This window comes from Dryobates pubescens, chromosome 2 (genome assembly GCF_014839835.1).
Source record: "Dryobates pubescens isolate bDryPub1 chromosome 2, bDryPub1.pri, whole genome shotgun sequence".
In the NCBI taxonomy this organism is placed as follows: Eukaryota; Metazoa; Chordata; class Aves; order Piciformes; family Picidae; genus Dryobates; species Dryobates pubescens.
In genome coordinates, this window is record NC_071613.1 from 45,015,520 (window position 1) to 45,036,052 (window position 20,533).

The window sequence follows — 20,533 nt, forward strand, 5'->3', positions numbered from 1 at the left end:
TTTACCTTGTCTTTCCTGGGAACTGTTTGTTTCTCATTCATACTGAAAAATCCCTTGTGGTTATATAATTCAGTGAAATAATGAAATTACTGGAAGCGTAAAGTAGTAATTGGTACCAGCATGTGTGGGAATGCCAGCGACGAGCAGTGTGAGCAATCTGGCAGTGCAAGCCTAGAGCCTGACATGGTGGTAGGCCATGCTCAGCGTAAGTGCAGAGCCAGTTATCAGTGTACCAAAACAGTGCTGTCTTGCAGCATGTAACTAAAGCAAGGCACTGGTAGCTATAAACACAGCAAGTTATCTTGGGACAACAGGACATGCACCTGCATCAACAAACCTCACCTGTCATCAGTAGTTGGACCAATAATCTATAATAGTGTGATGTGTGGTCACTCATAGGGAACCAATGAGTCCATGCCAACAAGGCACCCTGAGTTGTGGAACTTCCCTTGCTATGCACTTCTTCTGCCTGTCCTATCTCTTCTTCTTCCATGCTCTACTTTACTGTGCTATGGTCTCACCATAGGCCTGCACCATAGGCCTGCAATACTGGAACAATAAAGGATCAGTACCCGATCATATCACAGTATCACAGTATCACAGTATAACTAAGGTTGGAAGAGACCCCAAGGATCATCAAGTCCAACCTGTCCCAACAGACCTCACAACTAGACCATGGCACCAAGTGCCATGTCCAATCTCCCCTTGAACACCTCCAGGGACGGCGACTCCACCACCTCCCTGGGCAGCCCATTCCAATGACGAACGACTCGCTCAGTGAAGAACTTTTTCCTCACCTCAAGTCTAAACCTCCCCTGGCACAGCTTGAGACTGTGTCCCCTTGTTCTGGTGCTGGTTGCCTGGGAGAAGAGACCAACCCCTTCCTGTCTACAACCACCTTTCAGGTAGTTGTAGAGAGCAATGAGGTCACCCCTGATCCTTCTCTTCTCCAGGCTATTGGTCAGCCGTATTGATTCTTCCAGTCTTGGTCGCTAAAAGCATGGTATTATATATGGCCTCTTAAGCCATTGGAAGTGAGAGTAAGCTTCACATTGCCAAACCTGTGGATGTTGCTGAACCAAGCTAAGCTTCATATCAGAGTCATGGAATGGTTTGGGTTGGAAGAATCCTTTAAAAGTCATGTAATTCAATCCCTTTTCAGCTAGGTCAGAGTGCCTTCTGACCTGGAATGATTCCAGGGATGAGGCTTCTACCACTTCTCGAGGCAACCTGTGCCTGTGTTTCTCCACTCTCACTGCAGAAAATGTCTTCCTTATATCTAGTCTAAATCTTCCTTCTTTTAGTTTAAAACCATTACCCCTTGTCTTATGGCGAAAGACCCGGCTAAAAATTCTGTTCCCATCTTTCTTAGATGCTGCCTTTAAGTATTAAAAAGCCACACTAAGATCTCCCCAGAAAATGTCAGCAGGGAAAGTAACAATGGAACACAGATGCTTAGTCAGAAAATTTCTGAAGAAAACAAATTTAAGACATGAATGAGGTGTGGTCCCGTGGTGGGAGATGAGAGGCATTAGGACCTTTCAAGCCCATATACCAGTTGTACCAGGAGTTGGGAGAGAGGTTGTCTAAGCAGTGCTGGTCTGCTGAAGCACAGGTGACATTCCAGGAACTTGGATTTGTAGGCTGTGTTTCCAAAAGGTGCAGTTCTGATAATAGTAATAATGTAATTGAGTTTGTCAAGTGGTTGATATTTGGATGTACACAACTTTGCAGTCACAAACCTACCTGAGGCCCTCATTTGTAAAATTACTTAAATGGATGTGATTTATTCACTTAAAGATAGGAGAGTTCTTACATGTTTATCAAAAGATTAATACAACAGACTGTAATGTTTGAAGAACTCATAGCTCAGGAAAGACAGTGAAAGGAGAACTGGGTCAGAATTATGACATGAAAAACTTGAGATGAATTGCCATATTTAAAGAAAGAACAGTCTACAGATGGTGATGATGGAAACTTCATTAACCTGGATATTATTATTTTTTAATGGTCTGAAGAAGTTTCCATTCTTGTGTGCAGTAGGGAACAATCCTGTACTGAAAGAGCAAGTGGCTGCATGACCTCAGGGAGATGTTCTGCCTTTAACTTCTGTAATCATGATTCCTGGCAAGTCTGTTTTGAATTAGAGCAATAGAGCACAAGTAAGAATATAGGTCTTGATTTGATTATGTGAAATTCAACCTGAATAAAATCACATCTTACATTAGATCATCATATGCACTTAGCCTTTGCCCTTCTTAAGGGAGGAGGAATTTGGACAAAGATGGATGCTTCCTTAAACCCCAGATTTATTTATCAAATAAATGCTTCATTGTGGTCACTCATTTTAACTTCAGAATATTAAGTTACTAGAGATATAATTCTTCACAAAAGCTTGACTGTGAGATCAGTCCACCTAAACAAAACAAAACAAACAAAAAAGGGAGCTTGGGCAAAGAATCTGAGAGCAGTAACTGAGCTTTGTAATTAAGGGTAACCATAGCTTATAAGGACTGAAAATAATGAACAAACAGCTCCATAATTGTAATTTTGTGAATGTGAATCATGCTGTAGGTTCTGTGGGGAGGAATGCTACCTTCTATTTGCAGAACAGGGGTAATTGGCTAGGAAGCTGAGCCACATCTCACTGAAATCAGTAAGATGACTTTTACTGTTTTCAGTGAGAGATGGATCAGCCTTTGAATATTGTCTTGACACCCCATCTTCACAGCAGGAGTAATCATACTGAGATTTCATCTTTGGTGCTGAAGAGTCAAGTCATGACTCTAAAGAACAGAAAGGAGTCCTCACATCAGATAAAGCCTAGTAAGTCTCCTAAGCTTCAGCCTGCAAGTGTAAGATGGGATTCACATCGCTAGTCTTTAAGTCAGGAAGATCAGATCCAATCTAGTCAATGCTCACTGGCCTCTAAAGATGCCATCTCTTCCGTTGCTTTTACTGGCAAAAACCTAGATGACAAAGCTCTCTGAATGAATATGAAGAACCTTTGTCTTAAACTGCCTTTCACAGTCCCGGAATTTAATCAGTCCAGAATACGGCAGACTAGTGCTGCCTTGCTCCCCTTCAACATATTTAAACATCTGCTTGGGAAGTGCAGTGTCTCGGGTATGCAGTTTGTGTTTAATGCTATAGTATATCTGATCCCCTGCCCTGTTTTCCTTCCTTGTGCTGCTCCTGATGTATACACTTAAGACATTGTTCTCTGGCTGATTAGAGTGGTTCACAAAACATTGCAGATCTTGGAGAATGTTATCATGAAAATCTCTCAGATATAATAAACAGCCATAAAATACTGTGGGGAGATTGCTCTGGAAAAGAAAAAAATGCCCATATTTAGGGCGTGAATTCTTCCCTGAACGGCCATGAGACACAGCAATTTTTAAGGTAATCTGCCTTAGAAACACACAGCAATAAACCAGCTACAAGTGTAGTTGCTTAGAGTAGAGGGGAAAGTATGTGAAATAATTGTTTGAAAATGCACTTGATTCAAAGCCAGAATGGCACACTACTGCCTTAAAAACATGGAGTAGGGGCAGTGAAAACAAATATCCGTGTTTCCTTTTAGAAAATGATTTTTAGTTTAAGAAGGATGTGAAGATACTTGAATGCATCCAGGGGAGGGCAACAAAGCTGGTGAAAGTGCTGGAAGGTGTGTCCTGTGAGGAGCAGCTGAGCACCTCTGATTTTGTCCGGCTTGGAGGAAAGGAGAGTGAAGGGCAACACCATTGTTCTCTGCAGCTTCCTGAGGAGGGGACATGGAGAGGAAAGCGCTGATCTCTTTTCCCTGGGATCCAGGGACAGGAGGAGGGGGAAAGATTCAAAGCTGTGCCAGAGGAGGTTCAGAATGGACATTAGGAAGCATTTCTTTACTGAGAGGGTTGTCAGACACTGGAAGAGGCTTCTTAGAAAAGTATCAGTGCTGTCAGGGTTTAAAAGGCAATTGGGCAGTGCATTTAACAGCATGCTTTAACTTTTGGTCAGCCCTGCAGGAGTCAGGCAGCTGGATTAGATGATGGTTGTAGGTCCTTTCCAACTGAAACTGTCTGTTGTATTCTATTCTAATTTGTTTCTAAGTGACTGATATTAGAATTCTTTAGGTTGCAATATATATCACACAGAATCACAGAATCACCAAGGTTGGAGACCTCAAAGACCATCAAGTCCAACCCATCACCACAGGCCTCATGACTCATAAATAAGAAAGGCAAATTACTCTGTTATATTGATGTGAGAATTAACTGATGCATTGTGCAGTATTTTTAGTTTATTTATTTACTTTTAATTGGGAAGAAAATGCCAAATACTTTCAAACTACAGCTGAGGCCCTTTGGTTGCACTGCACTAAGCAGTGCAATGCTATTTTCTGTGTAGCAGATGAGGCCAAGCACAAACTGCATGCAATCTCTGATGCTGAGAATCAGTACTGCAACAACTCTGGGTTAAAAAAGGTTTGGAGTGAACAGCTGATGAAACTTCTCTAGTACAAAGATTAGTGACAAAATGATGTTTGTTTCAATTTTAGGGAAATATCTTAGGCAGTCTGCTGAAAGAGCTGTGTTTGGGTAGTGCATTTCCAATATAGTGATGGCTTCGTATGTGTTAACCTGGAGACAGGGCGGAATCTCAGCTACCTGGATCTGGAGACGGAAACGGGTCCTGACATTTTAGTATCATAGTATCAGTCAGGGTTGGAAGGGACCACAAGGATCATCTAGTTCCAACCCCCCTGCCATGGGCAGGGACACCCCCCACTAGATCAGGCTGGCCAGAGCCTCATCCAGCCTGGTCTTAAACACCTCCAGGGACCGGGCCCCAACCACCTCCCTGGACAACCCATTCCAGGGCTTCACCACTCTCATGGTGAAGAACTTCCTCCTCACGTCCAGCCTGAATCTCCCCACCTCCAGCTTCATTCCATTCCCCCTATCACTACCTGACATCCTGAGAAGTCCCTCCCCAGCCTTCTTGTAGGCCCCCTTCAGATTTTGGCACTTGTTGGTCTGAAATGCAAAATCAAAAGCATGGTAAACATAACAGGCAAATTCCACACCAGCTTCTTCATGAGCTATTTTTTTTCCAACTTGTTACGGGATATCAAACTGTTATACAATTAATGAAGCAAAGATACAGGGGATCCTGTTAGTAAATATTGCTGTGAGATAAAGCAGTCACCTGCTGTTCTGAATTGTGGTAGGAGCTATTGTATAGGTTTTGTTAGTCAATTTAATTTTCACCATTGTGTTTCTCTTTTGTTATTTGCAACAAACAGAAGAGATCTGAAAGCCTCCTGGTTCCATCTAAAATTAACTCCCAAAGCATACATTGTAGATATTTCCACTGTGAAACCTGAAGGGTGCAATTCAATTTTCTTGTGTTTTCAGATTTCATGATTGAAATAGGTGATTATGCAAAGATTAGTACACTGAGATCGTTAAGAGATTTGAGATGGAAGTTGCTTTCGTACATGAAGAGGTGCAGAAGAATGCAAGGCCAGCTAGCAAATCACTGAGAATTTCCAGGATTTGCACATGACAGTTTGCTCAGGGGTTAATGCAACGCTGGGAAAAAATGCCACAGAACCCTAAAATGTCAGCATATAATTTTATAACTCATAGATTATTTTTCTGTGCAACTTATGCTATTATTGCTGATAGGAACTAATTTCCACAGATACAGAGGAGAGATTCTTCATGGGCTCTCCTCCCCTCCAGAGGGATTAGCCATTTTTCGTGTCACCTTCCTCAAGATGCCACAAAAAGCCTTCCATGGGTCTGTGGTTTGCAGAAAAGGGTGCAGCTGCGTTCTAGTAGCAAAAGAATTCCTTCTGTAGTTGCATTAGCTCTTACTTTCTTCCAACGTTTTGAATCTTGATGCCAGTTTGGAGGCATAGCTAGATCCTGGGCTCCTGCTAGATTCTGTCAGATCTCAGAAAGAACAGAAATCAGAGGTAACCTATCCTATCTGTGAGTAGCAGGACAAGGAGGCATTATATGTGTTTATTGTGTACAACACATTCATTCAAACATGTCCAAAATCAGGTGACTCAGGGAAGCACCACTTCATTCTGACAGTGCCTGGCTCATTTCAGCGGAGTCACTGTGTATACCTACTTCCACATCCAGACAGAAAATTCCCTTGGCCTTTGGAGAACGTTGTGCAATACAAAGGGACCGCTGCAGGACCAGTGCATCCTTTGCTGTCTGTGCAGCATGGCTAGAGCCTCTGTTGAGGCCTGCATCAGGAACAGTGTGGCCAGCAGGAGCAGGGAGGTCATTCTGCCCCTGTACACTGCACTGGTTAGGCCGCACCTCGAGTACTGTGTCCAGTTCTGGGCCCCTCAGTTTAGGAAGGAGGTTGACTTGCTGGAACGAGTCCAGAGAAGAGCAACAAAGTTGGTGAGGGGTTTGGAACATAAGCCCTACGAGGAGAGGCTGAGGGAGCTGGGGCTGCTTAGCCTGGAGAAGAGGAGACTCAGGGGTGACCTTATTACTCTCTACAACTACCTGAAGGGAGGTTGTAGACAGACGGATGTTGGCCTCTTCTCCCAGGCAGCCAGTACCAGGACAAGAGGACACAGTCTCAGGCTGTACCAGGGGAGGTTCAGGCTAGATGTTAGGAAAAAGTTCTATACAGAAAGAGTGATTGCACATTGGAATGGGCTACCTGGGGAGGTGGTAGAGTCGCCATCATTGGAGATTTTCAGGAGAAGACTTGATGGGGTGCTTGGTGCCGTGGGTTAGTTGTTTGGCTGGTGTTGGATTGGTTGATGGGTTGGACGCGATGATCTTGAAGGTCTCTTCCAACCTGGTTTATTCTATGTATTCTATGTATTCAAGCTACATTTTTCCCCACCCAAAATCTAGGGCTCAGACTACACCCTTTTCACTATGCAGTGTATTTATAAGTGTTCATCACATTAGTGAACTCGCCTCATCTAAATGTAACTAGTGCTTGTGTTGGAGTCAGAAACTTACGATTTTCAGCAGAGATGAAGGTAAGTGTGTTAGGGATAAATGGCAGCAAAGCTGTATGCATACCATATTAAAAAAAAGGTGTTTGTTTCCCAAATTTGTGCCATAAGCAGAGCGTGGATGCATTTAAAAAGATATGAAATATTATACTAAAAGCAGGGAACAACCTTCTCCCCAGAAAGCTGGACTGATGTTTGAGCTGCTGTAGTGGTAATGTGTGAAAGTCCCCAGAGTGGAGTAGACTTTGAAAAACAGTGCTAGCTTTGGCATTTGCTCCAAATGCTATTGGAAGAGGATCATTCAGAAGAGATGCTGTTAAGTGAAAACGGACCCTACTTCAGATCATATTATATGGAACATTTGTTACATATTCTCAGCTAAAGGGGTTTAAAAAAAAAATGATTATTAAAACACAACATTTTGCTGCTGTTAACAACCTAACCATTACAGCAATGGCCTGAAAATGAGGGAATAAAAATTTACTGTTGGTAACAAAACTGTCCAGAATACGTTCTTCACAGACCAAAAGGAAAAATGCAAATACTGTGTATTTATAGTCAGCCCTCAGAAGCTGGGTAAATGAACAGTTAATGATCTGTTTTCCTTCTCTGCCTTGTAACTGGAAATATTTTCCCCCATTAAACACTTTGAGACCAGTGTTCCATCTTTGTATTGAATATTTTCTCAAGCAACACCTATTGGCTGCAGCAGGCTATTATCTGAGTGAAAACAACACAGCTTGGTTTGTGGCTTTTATGTTTGACAGTGTTCCTTTAATGCTCGGAAGTACATGTGTGTCCAGAGGGTTTAAAAGTACTTTGTGTATATGCACAAAGTTAATGCATTTTTAAACTGAGGAGGATTCACAGCAAGATTTTGAAAAGGAAAGTCTTACAATTCTGCTTCTGTTGATGAGGAGGTTAAAATTCCCAGTGGGAGCAGTCTTAGGCCAATGCTGAACACTTCTGAAGATCTCACCCTTGAGCTGACATCTTTGTCTTTTCTTATTTTTGTTAAGTGTTAAACTTCACAGAGCAATTGGCTCAGCTTGAGCAAAGAAAGCTTTTCTATGACAGCAAGGGCTGGCTATGTTTAATTAGCTAAACATATGTAATGGGTTGGGGCAGGTCCCCTCCCCACCACAGGCAGAAATAACGACTCAGGCAAACGGATTGCAAAAGTGATGAAAGTTTAAATAGAAAGCAGTGAATGTTACAGAAAACCCAAAGCGCAGTGACAAAGAAAGATCCCAACCCCACCTGAGGGTGCATGCAAAACCCCCAGGGCTCCTTCTTCCCCCTCCCTCTGCTGGGCTAGTCTCAGCTGGCCAGGCCTGAGACTGCCCATCCCCCTGTGGCCTTGGGCCTAATCAGGCCCATGGCTGGGAGATCTCTCCCCCAGTTACCAAGTCTCGGAGAGGGAAGGAAAGAGGAAGTGCCAGACTCCGCACTGGATCTTATAGTGGTGCAAAGAATTATGGTAGGAAATACACAATTTCCTGTGTCCATCCCTCTGGGCTGGACTTCTGGACACAGGAAGTGAATGCACCAGGGGGGCACCCAGCTCAAACTACAACATGCCACCCCTGTATTTCATACCATAATCTTTGCACCCAAACACATCATCAGATCAGAAAACTTCTGATGACATGTCCGGCGAAGTCCATATCTTCATCTGGGCGTCCACTCAAACAGTCTCTCATTCAGGCTCAAGCATCAGTCCATTCCAGTTGTTCTTCCTCATGTGATGGAACCTCCCAGCGACGCAGTCCTTCTCCTGCAGCGTGAATTCCTTGTGGACTCCTTGGGACATCCTGGTCACCTGGAAATACCTCACAACTTCTCAGCCAAGCCTTTACTCTCATATTCAGCGGCAAATTCTCCACCCCTGGGGCAGGCCAGTCGGAACAATCCGGCTCCACGACTGCCTTTTTCAATCCATCCAGGGTGCCGCAGCCAACCGCTTTCACGCGGACCAAAGCTACACGGATGCATGTCAGAGGCACTCCGCACCCCCCGGCTGGGCGCTCGCGTACCGAGGCAGGACAGCATCCGGCTGCACAACCTCCACCCCCGGAAGAGGGAGGAGCTGCGCCACAGCCCGCTGAAGAAGCAGGGAGGCGGAGCCAGGTGCTCGGCGCCATTTTCGGAACACGTCCGAAAACACCAGGGAAAGATTTACAGCTGCCGCCGCCGCCTGAACGCAGCCCGGCTCGGGCGGTGCCGCCGCCGCCGCTTTAACGCGGCCCGGCCCGGCCCCCGCCGTCTCTGTCGCCGCGATGCAGAGTCCGAGTCACCTCCAGCAGTCGCTTGCCCGCTCGCCGCGGGTGTCCGCTCCCCGCAGCGGCCGCGGGCCGACCACGCTCTGCTTGCCGCTGCCCCTCCTCCGCTCCCTGCCGCTCCGCAGAGAACGAGGAGAAGGCAGGTCTCGCCTTCTTAGGCTACTAGAGCACTCTTAAGCTACCCTGGGCAGAAAGTCACAGAAAGAACCACCCCTCGCTGTTCCCAAGCAACAGGAGGGGCTTCCATGCCATCAGCTATGCACCAGCTATCCTTCTGCAGTCCACAGGAGTTCACACAGTCGCCCCGGTAACACAAAACCTGAGCCCCAACTTTCCAAACCCAAACCGACGCCCAGAACTAAATTTAAACTCTCCATCTTTTGCAATCCGAGCTGCAGTTGGCCCCACGTTGGGCGCCAAAAATGTAATGGGTTGGGGCAGGTCCCCTCCCCACCACAGGCAGAAATAACGACTCAGGCAAACGGATTGCAAAAGTGATGAAAGTTTAAATAGAAAGCAGTGAATGTTACAGAAAACCCAAAGCGCAGTGACAAAGAAAGATCCCAACCCCACCTGAGGGTGCATGCAAAACCCCCAGGGCTCCTTCTTCCCCCTCCCTCTGCTGGGCTAGTCTCAGCTGGCCAGGCCTGAGACTGCCCATCCCCCTGTGGCCTTGGGCCTAATCAGGCCCATGGCTGGGAGATCTCTCCCCCAGTTACCAAGTCTCAGAGAGGGAAGGAAAGAGGAAGTGCCAGACTCCGCACTGGATCTTATAGTGGTGCAAAGAATTATGGTAGGAAATACACAATTTCCTGTGTCCATCCCTCTGGGCTGGACTTCTGGACACAGGAAGTGAATGCACCAGGGGGGCACCCAGCTCAAACTACAACAACATAGCTGACTAAACCATAGCTCCATGGCTATGGAGAAGATGACTGCACTCCATTTCCATTTCTGCTGTTATTTATGAGACTTTCTTGTATATCAGTTCAGTGGTGTATCCCAGAAACATGAGAGAGGGAGCGAAAGAATGGACAGGTAGTTTGAAGGCAGAGGAAGTTTGATGGAATTCACCTATGTGCCTCTATAGTCTGCTATGACCTGAGTACATTACTTAGCTTCTACCTTCTTCAATTCCTTCTCTGTAAATAAGGAGTAAAACATCTCACATCACAAAGGCCATGGCTGTGGGGAAAAGCTATTCAGGATGGTGAAGTGTTAAAATTCTTATGTAATGGAGGGCAGGTACTTGTCTTGGATAGACTGGAAATGATACCCCTCCAAGGCAATCTGAGCATTCCATGATGGCAGCTGAAAGCTAATCAAAATAGACTTGTTCAGTTTAGAAATGTGATGCAGAACAGTAGATGAGAGGAAAAAACATGGAAGGAACTTGAAGGCAGTCTTCTCAAGTTATCTCACAAAAGTCAGTGAAAGGCAAAAGTTTCTTGAAGCTGAGACATCTCTGGCAACCGTGATTACGTGCTGTAATGTGATAGCCATTGGGAGGCCTTTGCAAAGAGCTTGTAGCTGAGTGTCACGTGAAGCACCGTAGGCTTCTGAGGTGGTTAGTCCTGCTTGCTCCATTACATTATCTTTGAGAAATTCCAGGGGACTTAGAAATAAACAAGGGAACAGTCCTGTTGCTGTGTCTGGCAGGATTGGTCTGGGGTGGTATATTTCAAAGAAGAAATTATTTCGTGTGCACAGAAGGATTACTCTGTGTGGCTTTAAACCTTCTCCTTTCACAGATGGCAGTGCCAGTAGGAATTATTCCTATTGTTTTAGGACTCTGGTAATCACTTGCTTTCATGCCTTTGAAAGTATAAACAGCCTGTTTCAGGGGGTTACTTGCCACAGTTGTGTTACTCACTCTCTTCTTGTTTTGTTTGCTGGTAGAATACATACACCAATGCAGACAAGCTTTTGGAAGCTGCAGAGCAGTTGGCTCAGACTGGGGAATGTGACCCTGAAGAGATCTATAAAGCAGCACGGCATCTGGAAGTACGGATTCAGGACTTTGTCCGGAGGGTGGAACAGAGGAAACTTCTCTTGGACATGTCAGTCTCCTTCCATACCCACACCAAAGAGGTAAGATGTGCATGAGAGAATTTTTCAGTGTATTGCAGAGTGCTACAAGAGGCTGACTCTGAAAATTCAGATGACATAGAAAAGGCATCTTCACCATACAGGAATGATATCCAGTCCATTGGATGCATATGAGTAACTACTGTAAAGAGGAAATAAAATGTGAATGAAACATACAAAGGATATAGTACACTAAAATATAGGAACAGCATATCTAATACATCAAGTGGTGCTTAATTTACAACTAGAATGTATTATTAAAAAGCAAGAATTCTCTGGTAAGTACATGAACTGATATTAACACGTTAGATACAGACATGCTAGCAGTATGATACTTATCCCAGAGGGATTCCATTTGAATGTAATGTTAATTAATGTAGTAGTTATTATTAAGTGTTACTGGAAATCTTACACTGTTTAATGAGGCAGATTTCACTTTTCATAATGATGGTAAAAGAGCAAGTAACCACAGTGAATCAGTGAGGACCTGAATAAATGCTGTTTAGTGTAATTGAGAAATATCCACAGATAAGGCTGTCTCAACAGAGATGCAGTGGACAGGACATCAAGTGGGAGGCCACTGGGGATGTAATTAAAGCATACTTCACATTTTTCTGCAGACCAAAGGCCATTCAGTCATGAATAATTTTTAAAGATATGGTTTCTGCTCAGAGATGGAATTAGTCAGAATGGTTGTTTTTGTGCTCTGCAGTGTCTGCAGAAACACTCTTGATCAGATAGATGCTTTTAGAAGCAGAAAGCGTTGCCTGTATTTGTTGATTTACATGTTACAAACAAGTTGTGTGTAGGAGGCTTCAGTCTGTTGAGGAGCCTCCTTAAATAGTCATATGTATGTACACATTCATATATATATATATATATGGAAGATGGAATTACAGTGTGTCCATTATAGCTGTTGCTACATGAAAATTTGCCTTTTACATCCTTCTTCTGCTATACACTAAAATCAGCTACTTTAAGCATGTGAATAGTACTACTGTTGCCAGAGTAGCTCAAACCCTTTCAGCTGTGCTGTTTGCCACAGGGGAAACTTAATTGGTTATTTCCTCAGTCCAAATTATTTCATAACAGTTTCCTACTGTGATTAACCTCGCTTCACCTATGCAGGTGGTGACTAGTAACACAAAGATAGGCATGACTCCAGGAAGTTATCAGTATAATATCCTCTCTATCATCTAAATTTCTTCTGATGATTACTGGTACTGTGTGCCTTAATTTGTGTTTGGAAACTGGAGCTTCCCTGTGTGAAGGGAATGCAGTGCATTATACTCGCTTCTATCCTTCTTTAACAAGAAAGGAATTTGCCTGCTCCACTCACCTGGTTTTAATGAGTTCTGCTTTGGTATGTAGAAATGCAGGTGCATAGAGATACACATTTTTCTTTTTTTTTTTTTAAGCTGTTAGAAAAAAACAATCTTTTATGACAGCATCAGTGCTGTTTTCTAGATTGTGAGAATAAACCCTAAATCTCTGCCTGGCTGATGTTTCCCCATGGGGCAAATTGGTGCTGGGGTGCCTTTGTGGAAAATACTCACTGTCAGTTTTACAGACTGAATGGACAGATTCCAGGTGCCTCTCTCTTTCCAAAGGGGACTGTTGAGGGAGCTGCAAGCATAAAAATGGGGCAAGAGGAAAGTCAAGGAAGACCCAGGAATATACACAATGAGTGACGGCTGTTGGGCTGGGTGCAAAGAGGCTGCTAAAGTTATTGCAAACCCCAGCAGTTCCCCAGTGTCAGAGGGTGCACAGTCGCTCTGCAGGAGAATGGAAGTTTTCATTTACCCCTGTGTAATTCACTCCTGTGGGGGCCAAACACTCTGATTTTCTGCAGGTTCTCAGAATTTCTTTGTGTGTTTCTACCTGTCCACTTTAATGCCATACCTCTGCACTGCTGGCAGGCACACAGCCCAGGACCTTATGGGGTTTTTTTGCCAAAAATAATAAGCGAGGTAATTGCTGCAGTTTAGTATTTGTCTGCCAGCTGGGGGGATCCCAACAGTCACAGTGAAGTAACCAAAGGCTGCTGGGGGACCTGGTGGCAAAAGCACAAAGCATTACAAGAGAGTCTTAGCCCTTGTTTGGATCTGTATTTGCTTTTTATGATATAGAGTGGCTCAAGTACAAACCACACATTGCTTGGCCTAGCTTGGTGAATTAACCAGTGTCATTGCCATTCCTTGATATGGATATAAAACTGGTAGATGAATTCCTCAAACATGAAGGAATACAAATGTCCTTCCTTTGCTACCACGATAGTATTATGTCAGTTCTCTGTTTCATACCAATTGATCTCTTCTCCCAGGCAACCAGCACCAGAACAAGAGGACACAGTCTCATGCTGTGCCAGGGGAGGTTTAGGCTGGATGTTAGGAAGAAATTCTTCATAGAAAGAGTGATTGGCCATTGGAATGAGCTGCCCAGGGAGGTGGTAGAGTCACCATTACTGGAAGTGTTTAGGAAGAGACTTGATGGGGTGCTTGGTGCCATGGTTTAGTTGATTAGATAGTGTTAGATGATAGGTTGGACTCAATGATCTCAAAGGTCTCTTCCAACCTGGTCATCCTATCCTATCCTATCCTATCCTATCCTATCCTATCCTATCCTATCCTATCCTATCCTATCCTATCCTATCCTATCCTATCCTATCCTATCCTATCTCACTTGGATCCTCACCTGGCCCTGCACTCAGCCCCAGTAAGACCTCCCAGCCTACAGAGCTGGGTTAGACCAAATGCAGGTTCTTGCTGTAGCCACCCCACCACTTGACCAGGTGAGATCTGCACCATCCATGTTCATTTTGTGAAGCTGCTTAAAAATCAGTTCACTCTGTTTGCTGGGATTTCAGACTCAGAGATAACATTAGATTCCAATTTTAAAGTCACGATTTATCAAGCAATATTCCCTTTGAGTCTGTAGCAGTTTGTGTTGAGTTAAAGAGTTCAGAGTCAGATTTAAATTAAATTACAGCAGATATCAAGGCAAAAAAAAACCCCAAAATCCTTTTGCTGCAGTAGTGAAATGCAGGGAGATCTGAGATCCATGGCTGCTGGTTTGCCGTGGGGCATTCCAGTTCCAAAGCAACACATGACTTCCTGATTAACCTTGACCTTCCTACCTGCTATGCTGTGCCTGATGCTGGAGTGTGTTATGCCCATCCAAACCCATCACCTGGGACTCTCTCAGGGCGAGGAGAAAGCAGTTAGGCTGGCACATTAACATGTTTAACACCTGACATATTTTGCATTTTTCTAGACGATGTTATTAACTGCTTAATAACGAGCACCATTATTCATTTCATCCTTTGTAGTCCTTAAAACCATTTCTTAAACTGTTAGCAACTGTTTCTCTTATGCCTTGGAAATGAATACAAAATTCCTTTCATGTTTCCTTGGCAATAAGCCAGGAAACTATGGTCTCAATGTATTTTTCATCTGAGTTTCCCAAATTCTCATTATTGCTTGATATATTAATCTACTGAGACAGAAACAGTGAAACGCAGAATTGAGTAGAAAGAGTCAGTCATGCTGACATAGTTTTTATGGAAATATTCTAAATACCTTCCTGCAAGGAACATGTCTCTTCTGACAGTCTTCCTAGCCCAGATGGATTGTGTTTCTGATGTGATGATTCCTAGGTGGGGATGAATGCATTTATTGTGAACTTCTGCTGCTTCACCTGTACTCTGTCCACCTCTGCATCTCCACCTGCAACTACTCACATTCCCAGCACCTGAGAAACTTTTAACTGCTCCCACTTTTAAAAGCGATCTTGTCAAATAAATGTTTCCTTTTGTAACCTGCCTTGCTAGAATTTCTTCAGGACAATACAGTGTTGAATTAGGGAGTCATTTAAATCCAGACATCCCATCAGTAGTGAAAGTTAAGTGGCTTTTTTTATACTACAGTAAGCTTGAATCACTGCTCATTTCAAGTGAAAGCATTGTAAGAGGATTCCTCCTGCTAAACACTGACTTATTCATAGTTGGACACTATGATCTTAAAGCTCTTTTCAAACCAAAATGACTCTATGGTCCAGTTGAAAGGATATTGAAAAGACTGCCAATTAAGCATAACAATATATAGGATTAGAATAGAATAGAATAGAATAGAATAGAATAGAATAGAATAGAATAGAATAGAATAGAATAGAATAGAATAGATGTACTTGTTTTAATGGCCTTTCTTAAGCTGAAATTTTGTCATCCTTGCATGGTAATAACATTTGAGAGACATAAATTTAGAGCAGTCCCCTAAATGATTGTTAGCATCATAACTCATGAGTAATGTAGTTGTCCTATTGCTATGCCTAGAAAAGAGATATTTGTGTGTCCCACTGTCCTACAGTCCTCATTATGCTCTCTTAGTTTGTAGACAGTATTTCCATATCCTTTTAGGCCAAGGCATTCCTGATGGTGTGAGCAGAAACCTGGTACCTTGGGAATCAAATCAAATTTTCTGTATGGCAGGGTAAAGTTATAAATTATTTTCAGTGGGATAAATGTATTCAGCAGACTTGTACTTGAATCATTTCTCTCAGGATTAAGTGTGATTGAAATCATGTTCTTACTTCAGATCTGAATCAGTTATTGGCAAAATTGTCAGATCTTGCAGTTTTATCACAAATCTCATGGTAGCTGATGTTTTCCTGCAAGCTCTAAGCTGCTAGGATCAAATGATGATACAGGATTCTTGGATTTCATTTCATTTCATTTTGTTTAAAAGAGAAGAGGTTTTGAAGCTCCTGGAGAAAACATTACAGATGTGATGAAATCACACCCTGAGGACTGAAAAACCTCAACTCAAATAATAAAAACATCTTGCAATTAATTGTCTGAATCTTAATATTTTACATTGGTGTCATGGTTTTATGGTTCTGAAGTGTACTTTAAAATTCCAAGCATAAAAATGTAGGCAGAAAAGAGCACTGTCATCACTTCCATGTCATTAAAAACTTTCAAAATCCTCTTGCTTAATTAAATGATGACTTAGCAGCTTGTAAATATTTTCACTTTCCATGCAGTTTCTCTTCTTTATTTAGCAATCATGGGTTTGTTTTGTCTGGCTTAAAGTGAAAGGAAATAGTGCTACCAGCAGTTTCTGATACAGTTTCAGTACTGGGGGTATGGAAAAGCCTGGGAATTGATTTTAAGTAAGCGTTGAGATGAAGCTGCTCATAGATAGCTCTCTGTGCTATCTACAAGCAAATAAATCATTGGCTTCATTATCAAGAAATTATGCTTTCAGGGTTACTGTTGGTATTTAAGAGCAATTATGTGTACCTCAGTGTATTGTCTATAGAACTGAAGTAAAGGTTTGTTGTGCTCTTTGTGCCACTGGCTGACAATTCAGTTGCTAATTTAAGAATAAGAAGGAACTTCACTGAATTTAGATTTGATTTACCTGAAATACAAATCAGTTCTGCAATTGCTTCATAGCTCTTCAGGGTATGAAAGGCGTGGTTTACCACTTCTAGGTTTCTCATTTCTCAGTGGGTTTTAGAGTAACACTTTTGTGTTGCTTTGACTCCAGCAAGACAGCAGCAAAAAGCAGGGGAGAGTGGTGTGGTTTCAGGTCACATGCCTTGGTGCTTTTTTGACCTCTTGACAGGTCGGAAGAGCAATGTGGTGAGATGGTCAGTGCTTGTGGTTCCATGTGAAGCTCACAAGGTTTACCTGGCCCACAGAATGAATGTGCTCAGGAAATATTTAATGTTGAGGGAACTGAACTGCCAAACTTTAAAGAGATTCTTGCTGAACATGTGCAAGCTGGAACTTGGCAAATGTCTTCTGAGTGACCGAATTTGGGCAACTTTCACAGGGATGCCATAGTGTATTTTCTTGACATCAAGGCTAAACCCTGTAAAACTTCATATCCTTGCTTAAAAGCGTGGAGGATCTGGAGTATCTCATATGAGCAGAAGAAATATTCATTTTCTAACACAGGCAAAGCAACTGTTTTTCCCCCTATCCTCTCATTTAGTACCTTTTACTTCAGTATGCCTCAAAGTTCAGCCTTAGGCAGATACCTGGTATGGGAAGTTTCACTCTGAACAGGTTGTCTGATAAGGCCATGAAAACTGGAAGCAAAATCCTGGACCATGAAGTCTCAGGCAGTTTCCTATATAGACCTAAATTATTAGTGGTCAGCAGGTCACCTTGGTCACCCTGTAGATATCAGTGGGGTTACTCAAGTGAGTAATGGGAGTGGGTTTACCCTGTCAGTTAGGAGCAGTAACAGTGTTTTATTGCAGACACTGCTAACCTAATTTTACTTGATAACCAAGACCTGTGAAATTAAATTCTCCCTGCTTCAGTTGAATATAATGATTAGGAGATTATTTCAGTGTAGGTCACTAATTTTGACAGGGCTTGACCCTCATGTTGTGGCGGAGTTGCTGGGAAGCAGGAAGCAGAAAGCTCATGGGGCTAAGGTTGGCTGCTGTTGACTCTTGTCAGAAGATTTGACAGAACATATCGAAGTTAATCATGGAGCAAACATGACAGTGGTTGTGGGAGATATTGTATAATCCTGTCACTCATTGCAAATTGACCCAGTATTCAAAATTAATGGTACTGAAATTAATAGGTTTTTTGTTTGACTTTAACTAATATTGACATTTCAGACCTAACACCCACTAGATAATAGAGACTTGTGATGTAGAGGATAAGCAGGTTAGCAGTTCCACTTCCTGGTAACTTCTACAAGTTCTGAAAAGGTCTTGTTCTCTGAACACAATTTGTCCTACACACTTACACACTACTCCTATCCTGGACACTGCTCTTGTTCCTTTCCCAGACTTAAAAAGCAATGAAAGCATAAAACACTAAAATCATAGAATCATAGAATCAATAATGTTGGAAAATACCTCAAAGATCATCAAGTCCAACCTGCCACCCAACACCTCATGACTACTAAACCATGGCACCAAGTGCCACGTCCAATCCCTTTTTGAACACCTCCAGGGACGGTGACTCCACCAATTCCCTGGGCAGCCCATTCCAATGGCTAACAGCTCTCTCTGTGAAGAACTTTCTCCTCATCTCAAGCCTAAACTTCCCCTGGTGCAGCTTGAGACTGTGTCCTCTTGTTCTGGTGCTGGCTGCCTGGGAGAACAGACCAACGCTCTCCTGGCTACAACCTCCCTTCAGGTAGTTGTAGAGAGCAATAAGGTCTCCCCTGAGCCTCCTCTTCTCCAGGCTAAACAATCCCAGCTCCCTCAGCCTCTACTTGTAGGGCTTATGCTCAAGGCCTCTCATCAGCCTCGTTCCCCATCTCTGGACATGTTCAAGAGTCTCAATATCCATCCTAAATTGAGGGGCCCATAAATGATACAGGCTGGCTCTCTGCACATTAAATGTTCACAGGCTGGCCATTTCACATCCCTCAACTTTTCAGTGTTAGAAGGAAGTACCAAGTGCCTTCTTCAAAAGCTAGAACTTCTGTTCCTTCAGTGGGATAAATTAACAGCTGAGACACATATGAAGCAGCATACAAAATCACACTTTGAAAATATCTGCTTCTCACCTCACTGCAGGGCTGTGAAACATCAAACCTTAAACTTAGGTCTCTTAGCAGTATGAACACTGGTTTTGCTCAGAGCTGAATCAGTGTAGTTTGATGGAAGGAGTAGTCTGAGCAAAGAAATCAAAAGACAAGGAAGTGAAAACAACAAATGCTTTTATAAGGCTTAAGTCAATGCAGGTGGATTTGCAGGGAGCGAGCAGAGGATGTGGGAGAAGTGAGCTGCCAGGGCTGCACATACAGGTAATACATGCAGTCCTTTGCCTGGGTGGCAGATACCTTGGAGAAAACAGATATATTGCCAGCTTACTGTTATCTTTCAGATAACTGGGGTGGTAGAAAGGGCTCTGCAGGTGTAACAAGTGTTATTTTCCTGTGAGCTATGTAAAAGTTCATTCTGTGTTATCAGCAATCAATTACCATGAAGCTGTTAAGTAAGAGCAAACCCTTCTGCAGCTCCAGAGTCTGCTGCTTTGACCAAAATGCAAGCATTCACCAGTTACATTGGAAGTTTCTTTACAGGGTTAAATCTTGTCTGTAAAGATACCAAAGACCTGAGACTGTGGCACCAGGACAGCTGGGGCGATGTGGCATGCCCCTCTTTCCTGTCCATTTGTTGTCTAGAGGCAAGGTTTTTTCATAAAATATTAAGAAGGTGGGGATGAAGAGAGATGAGGTATCCTGGCAGCACATCCTGCTCCAGAGCAGGGAAGTTTGAAGCACAGCCAGCCTGCGAGTGAATAAAATTCTGCCATCTGGGATGTCAAAAATTGTGAGACAGAATCAAGGTAATAAGAATTAAGTGCTTCTAAATGCAGCCCCATAAAACAATTGTCAGGAAGTTGAGCCTGCAGCAGAGCAAGGATAAGAGAATGGAAGAGAAGTTCTGCCATGAACTCTAGCCAAAGGATTCCTACAGACTGCATTTAAGCTCACATTTTGCTGTCCACATTTTTCAGGCTGCTCACCAGCATTTTGACTGGCTGCTGGGCTTCACTCAAGTATGACCACTGGCTTTTGAGGATCTTTGCATGTGTTTTCCGTATTGTGAAAATGGGTCCCCACCCTGTGTGCATTACTCTCCGGATAACAGTCGTTCATGCTGCAGCACCTTTAAATAGGATGTGCTAATTCTCAGAAAGTACCCTTTTGTTTGCCATATTACAGCCCATTTTCCTGAAGCTGAGGAAGATTCACCTCTGCCAGTTCCAGTGTGCGGGCCTGCAGCTTTCACGTCTGTGTGCAAAGGCAACAGAGTGGGCAGCCAGTATCTGTGATACTTTACCTATTGAATAAATCTTCATTAAAGCCATACAGGAACACCTCTGTAATTCACTCATGGCTTAAAAGATACCTTAAGTAAATGTATGCAGCACAGTCTGCACAAGTATTTTTAAACTGTTAGTGCCAGGGTGGAGGTTTGAGTTGATGGATCCAGTAAGACTGGTTAGAGAAAGGTCCCACACTTTGTTTAATCCTTAGCAAGATTCAGAACGGTTCAGAATTGTCACAAATGATTTATTTCTGAGATTCCTAGGGTGTAGTGCAAGGAGACTCAACGCAGCAGATCAGGGTAAGATTGCAAGTGATATGGCCAGCCACTGGAGAAAGCACAGAGAGAAGAGGTAGTG

The 20,533-nt window shown here is 43.2% G+C and overlaps 1 protein-coding gene across 11 annotated transcripts in view; it reads left to right on the plus strand.

Annotated features, from left to right (window-relative positions):
* Window positions 1-20,533, plus strand: part of KALRN (kalirin RhoGEF kinase) — a 548,250-nt gene that overhangs the window by 311,726 nt on the left and 215,991 nt on the right. For all 11 annotated transcript variants that reach the window (XM_054176436.1, XM_054176489.1, XM_054176457.1 and 8 more), the window contains one exon: window positions 11,173-11,364. In XM_054176436.1, the coding sequence (XP_054032411.1) occupies window positions 11,173-11,364 (192 nt within the window). The remainder of the gene's footprint in view (window positions 1-11,172; window positions 11,365-20,533) is intronic.